At 41.8% G+C, this 6,341-nt stretch overlaps 2 protein-coding genes across 9 annotated transcripts in view; one reads left to right on the top strand and one right to left on the bottom strand.

Moving 5' to 3' along the window:
• The window catches only part of Dcakd (dephospho-CoA kinase domain containing), a 27,677-nt gene extending 26,430 nt beyond the window's left edge, over nucleotides 1-1,247 (bottom strand). For 3 of the 6 annotated variants that reach the window (XM_015495565.2, XM_015495570.2, XM_048790083.1), the window contains exon 1: nucleotides 947-1,131. The gene's annotated coding sequence lies outside the window, so the exon portion shown is untranslated. The other 3 variants (XM_048790089.1, XM_015495566.2, XM_048790094.1) reach the window with 3 other exon arrangements.
• Nucleotides 1,248-1,353: 106 nt separating this feature from the next.
• Nmt1 (N-myristoyltransferase 1) overlaps nucleotides 1,354-6,341 on the top strand; it is a 29,538-nt gene continuing 24,550 nt past the window's right edge. Inside the window, exon 1 of one of the 3 annotated variants that reach the window (XM_015495563.2) lies at nucleotides 1,354-1,533. In XM_015495563.2, the coding sequence (XP_015351049.1) occupies nucleotides 1,403-1,533 (131 nt within the window). In that variant the 5' untranslated portion in view covers nucleotides 1,354-1,402. The remainder of the gene's footprint in view (nucleotides 1,534-6,341) is intronic. The other 2 variants (XM_048790051.1, XM_048790044.1) reach the window with 2 other exon arrangements.

Genomic DNA, 6,341 nt, shown 5'->3' with positions numbered 1-6,341 from the left:
CACATCTAAGTGTTCGTCACACACACCCCCCCCCCCCCCCCGTTATTTTGCTGCAGCCGGACTGCGGCAATATTTTATTTGGTTTTCTTTCCCTGAGTCAGATGGAAACTGTTTCTTCCTACCCTGTCCTTCTTCTCATGTTGAGTTTCACAAAGGCAAAGGTCATTTCCCTTTTTGGCCACACAACTCTCTCATGGTAAGAACTAGTCCTTCCCTCAACACCCAATCAGAACAGGAAATCTCTGAGAAGGGGAACCACGTCTTTGTGCTCTATTTACAAGACTCGGTGAGATTACTCAAAGAAGTGAGATCCAAGGGACTGAAACATTCGAGTCTAAAAATTAAGATGCTGCAGATTATCTTCTAATAACTGATTTCCTTAGGTGGATGCCTGGAACAGACAATGGGAATTTTGTGATGGTAACGAATTTAGAGGGCTTAGAGGCAGACAGATCCAAATTTGTATACTTAGTTGCCACTTACTAGCTATACGACTGAATGATTTACCAACCTCTCTGGGCCACTTTGTTTTTAACGTCTGTGAAAAAGGGGAATGATGGCAACTACATTCTAAGCTTGTTGATAAGATCATATGCCCATTAAATAGTGGAAGGCTCTTGTGGGTATACATCAGGAAATAAAAGGGACAATATGTGCAGAAGGGCTCTGTAGAGACCAATACCTCGGTATCTGGAGGTCAAGATGCAGCAAGCCCTGCATGCCGAGCAGTCGGGTCTCCAGGCTCGGAGGCAGTTTTTTTGCACACTACAATCCTGTCTCCTCTCATGAGGCCTTAAATTGCCAACGACCTGGGGCTGTCTAGAATCCCGAGTGAGTAAAGCTGCCAGAAGCCGATCTGGCTTCTAGCAGGAAAGTCCCCTCTGAGAAGGGGCCGGACCTTCGGGTCCCGGCAAGTCGCACCCGCGGGCCTGTCTCTCTCACTTACCCGAGAATAGTAACGGTCCTTAACGGCAGTCAATAACGGGTCACCTGCGGCCCGGGAACTATCTATCAGGGGCAGGCTGAAGTCAAACCTAGACTTTGGAGCCTCCACGCCCCAAACCCTAAACCAACATCGAACTACAACTCCCAGCATGCCCCGCGGCCGCCCGGGTACGAGAGGGTCGGCCCCACCAACCTTGCGGCCCTGCTTCCCTCCAAGCGCAGCCGAACGTCGGGGTTTCCGGGATTGCTTTCCACAACCCTCTCACCAGGACAGCCTCCCTTCGTGATTTCTGGGTACTGTAGTTCACCTTGTTCCGGTTTCTCGGAAAAGAATTGCTCCCATTGGCAGCTCCCTTCCTCATAAAAACCACAAAACCCAGATTACAGCGCAAGCGCTCTTCGTCCAATAGGAGCCGCCCATGTAGCGGGACTCAGAGCCCGGCTCTCGCAACCCAAGATGGCGGACGAGAGTGAGACAGCAGTGAAGCCGCCGGCACCTCAGTTGCCGCAGATGATGGAAGGGAACGGAAACGGCCACCAACACTGCAGCGATTGCGAGAACGAGGAGGACAACAGCTACAACCGGGGGTAACGAGATCCTCGGAGTTCAATTTTCATCCAGTCTCCCTCAACCTGGGTCTTTGGGGTGCGGGGAAGTCACAGGGAGCTTAATCTAACCCCACCCCCATGTTCTTATTGGCTAAGACATTAGGATCTCGATTGGTGATTGGTTGCTGCCTTTGTCATTTACCAGGGGTGGGCACTCAGTATATTAAAGCCAGAGACCTTCAGTACTTTTATTATATAAAAGTTCTGTGTAATGTTCCACTCGTGTGCTTCAGGCGCGTCCGTGGAAAAGAGCATGATGAACGATGGTTTTCGATGGCGCAACACGGGTCAATCTAGTAACTACAGTGAGAGGGAACGTTACTTCTTGAGGTATTTTTGAACAACGTGACTATCAATGAAGGAATAATAACACATTTCGTTGCAATTCACATTCAATGAGGAAATTCATCAGGGTATACAAACCATATATATAATTATGTTGTAAAATATCACTGCCAGAGAATTCCCAAATATAAACTCACCCTATAAACCCTGCATAATTAACCGTATGGTGTTTTGATTTTTACGGTATCTTGCTCCAAATAATCCGTAAGTTTCCTGAACGATATATAATTAGGTTTTCCAGAGTCTTTGCTATGTTAACTTTGCGAAGTAGCCTAAAGTTTCAAAACATTGGTCAGTATTTGATATCTGTGGGTTTAATACTGAGTATCCTGTACTTTAGAGTCTTGTCATTAGTAACTGTATTTTTCCCTCGGGAACAAAAAAATGCACTAGATATTTGAGTGTTAAGTTCTTTTTCTCCAAGTCAGTTTTCACTTTGTAAGCCACAGCTTAATTAATCTTTCTTCACTTTGTTGGCACTCACCCTTCCTCTCTCTATTTACATGTACCTTTTTTTTTTTCCAACTGAAAGCCATGAGAGAATGTTCTGGGTATATAGCTTTTGCTGAATCTGTGGTGGTCTGATTTTTATAGCCAGCTTGTCATCTGCGGTAACTGCCTATTCTTTGCTTTGCCCTTCCCTCAGGGAATATGAAAGTAATGGTAGATTGAGTCTTTGGGTAAACCTTTATATTTTTATTCTGCTACATTGTAGATGTGGAATAGCAAAGGATTATTTAAATGCTTGATAATCTACTTGTAGTGAAATTTAGATTGAAAGATCTAGCTTCCTTGTTCTTCCACCAGCATGAAATATCACAAGAAAGCCACTTGCAGTGGAGCAGGCCTTTAATCCCAACACTACAGGAGGCTGAGACAGGAAGATCATAAAATCAAGGCTAGCTTCTGCACCTTAGTGAGTGAGACCATCAGCAAGATCCTGTCTTAAAATAAAATAGGACTGGAGATGTCGTTAGTGGTTCCTGGGTTCAATCCCCAGTATCAAGAGAAAACAAACAAACAAAAAAATCACAAGAAGAATGTAGAGGAAAAGGAAGCTTGCCGAGTTTGATTTTTGTGACTGCATTCTGTAGCTGTAACTCATCACAGATCTAACATAACAAAAGCCTTTTTTTTTTTTTGATGTTCGGTATTCCTAAGAATGGAAGAGCTGAGAAAGAGGAAGCAGGAACCAGAAGAAGGGAAAAGGCAGCCCTCTTGAGTAGAGATCAGAATGTGAGAGTCATTTTAGAAGTGAAAGTATGGCTTTTTCTTTTTTCTTTATGTAATTACTTTTATTTTTCTCAACTGAATTCTTGCCCCGACTGATACCTATAGTTCTTTAATAGATTTTGTTCCCCAATAAATTTTGTTCCCTGTAAACTGGCTCACTCTGCAAACTGTTTGCTGTGGCTGGTAGTATTGCTCAGTGATAGAGCATGAGCTCAGCTTGTTGGAGGCCAAAGGTTCAATCCCCATCAACAAAACGAAAAAGAAAAAGAAAAATCTGTGTAATAGAAAATTCTTTTTCTGTTTTTTGGTACTGGGAATTGAACCCAGAGGTACTTTACCATTGAGCTATGTTCCCAGCCTTTTAATTTTTTTAAAGTTTATTTATTTATTTTAATTAGGTATATATGACAGCAGAATGCATTTTGATTCATTGTACACAATTGCAGCCACAACTTTTCATTTCTCTGATTGTACAGTATTTTTAAAAAATTTTTAGTTGTAGTTGGAAACAATACCTTTATTTTATTTTTATGTGCTTGCACTTGCTAGACGAGCACTGTACCGCTGAGCCACAACTCCAGCCCCTGTATATGATGTTTTATTTTGAGACAGGTTCTTGCTAAGTTGCTAAGGCTGGTCTTGAACTTGTGATCCTCCTGTCTCAGCCTCCCGGGTCACTGGGATTACATGTGTGTGCCACCATGACCAGCTCTTTTTCTTTTTTGTAGTGGATTATAACCAAACCAAGTAAAACTTTTGTGTGTATTTTTGTTTATTTTTTGGTGGTTGTTTCTGTATGTGGTTATGGTTTGAGCAAACAGATTACTTTTATTAGTATCCCAAATCTAGAGATCTATAAAAATGAATTTGAATGAGGTGACAATTGAAAAACAGAACCCAGTCTGAAGGAGAGAGTCTAATTCTCGCACTTAGAATCTGGTATAGAGTCAAAAATTTTCCAGAGGAGAGCTTGGGATGTGGCTCAAGCGGTAGCGCGCTCACCTGGCATGCGTGCGGCCCGGGTTCGATCCTCAGCACCACATACAAACAAAGATGTTGTGTCCACCAAAGATTTAAAATAAATAAATATTTAAAAAAAAATTTTTTTTCCAGAGGAAAGTGTTTTGGGAAGAAGCAACATGCCACAATGGGGAAAGCATAAACTTTGGAGTCATTCAAACCTGGTTTCAAAAGCCTGATTCTGACACTGGTCCTCTGACCTTGGGAAATTAATATAGAGTTGTAGAGATTAAGTGATAAACATAGATTGCAGCTCCCCTCCCTCTCCTTTTGTTCCTCGCTCTTCCCTGTCTTGTCCTCTGCTCTTATCTCAGTCTGTATTTTTGTAACCTTTAGCATAACAGTAGTAAGTAACATTTTTAAATTTTGTTTTATGTGTCCAGTCCTTCTTCCCTGACTATAAGGTACACAAGAACAGGGATTGTTTCTTCCAGATGCCTGGCACTTAGTGGGTATTAATGAGTATTGGATAAATGAATGGCAAATGCCTGATTCATTGTTAGTGGAGTTTCACTTCCCCTCATTGAGTGGAAAAATGTTCAATTTTTTTTTCCTTATATACACACTTTTTTTTTTTTCACAAGAAGTCTCATTTTAAGCCTCACTAAAATTTTTGTCAATTGCCTACAGAAATCAAACAACCTCCAATTTGTTGTGGAAGTACTCCAGTGTTTTTTGTTTTGTTTTCGCAGTAACTGAGGATTGAACCCAGGGCCACTATACCACTGAGCTACATCCAGCCCTTTTTTATTTTTGATTTTAAAACAGGTTCTCACCGTACCTGGTAGAAATTTCTCCTTTTGAAATTGTACCACACACAATAAAGGTTAATAACAGTTAAAGCTAACTTTTGTTCTCTCAGGCATCTCTTCCAGGATGGGTTCATAGTGCTTTCTACCAATGAAATCCTGCACTGGATTAATAGGAAATGCAGCTGTGCTAGTTTGTTGTTTCTTTATGTAGGAGTTTAGTTCTTGACGTTTGTCATTAGTGTTTTCTTTTAAAATTAAATAAATATAAATATTTGGTCAGTATAAACTTCATACATACGTATAAATACATACATATGTATGCATATACATAGGTAAAGTTATGTGTCTTTCTAGAGTTTTTTTCTTTTCTCTTTTTTGTTTTTGAGAGAGGGTCTCACTATTTTCAGGCTAGTCTTTCCCGAGCTCAAGTGATCCCCCATCTCAATCTCCCGATTATCTGGGACTGTAAGCATGTGCCACCACACCCAGATCTGTATACAGTTTTTCTATGGCTGTTAAAAAAAAAAAAAAAACACTCAGCTGGGTGCGGTGGCACACACCTGTAGACCTGTAATCCTGGCAGTTTGGGAAGATGAGGCAGGAGGATTGCAAATTTGAGGTCAGTTTCAGCAATTTAGCAAGAATCTGTCTCAAAAATAACAAAGCCGGGCATGGTGGTACATGTCTGTAATGCCAGCGGCTTGGGAGGATGAGGCAGGAGGATCTCCAGGTCAAAACTAGTCTCAGCAATAGTGAGGTGCTTAGCAACTCAGTGAGACCCTGTCTCTAAATAAAATACAAAATATGGCTGGAGAGGTGGCTTAGTGGTCGATTGCCCCTGAGTTCAATCCCCAGCGTTCCCCCAAAATATAAGAAAACCGGCTGGTGAAATAACTCAGTGGAGAAATTCCCTTTGTTCAGTCCCCAGCACCACAAACCAACCAACCAACCCATACTCAACAGAGGAAAGAGGGTAGCATTTTCCCCACAATTAACTTGCCTGATGTAAATGACTCTGAAAAATTTAGAGTCAGACTAAGATAATCTTTATGCCTCTCTGAATCCCTCTGGCAATTCCTGATTCATCCACATAGTTTAATTTGCCTTTTTTTGGGGGGGGTAGTTCTTGGGGTGGAACCCAAGGTCTCTCTTATGCTAGGCAAGTGCTCTACCACTGAGCTACTTCCCCAGCCACTCCTCCCCCTTTTTAAATTAAAGTCTTTCTAAGAAGTATTCCTAAAGAAACCTCATCAGCTGACAGTGGATTTTTTTTTTTTCCTTTTTCTGTGCTAGGAATTAAACCCAGGGATGCTCTACCACTGAGTTAACATCCCTAGCCCTTTAATTCTTTATTTTGAGACAGGGTCTCCTAAGTCGGTCTCAAACTTTTTTTTTCTTAACCTTTGAGCAACTTCCCCAGCCCCTGCCCATCCCCCC

Source organism: Marmota marmota, unplaced genomic scaffold (genome assembly GCF_001458135.2).
Source record: "Marmota marmota marmota unplaced genomic scaffold, marMar, whole genome shotgun sequence".
Lineage (NCBI taxonomy): Eukaryota > Metazoa > Chordata > Mammalia > Rodentia > Sciuridae > Marmota > Marmota marmota.
The sequence above is the reverse complement of the archived record's forward strand: the minus strand, read 5'-3'. Positions and strand labels throughout refer to the sequence as shown.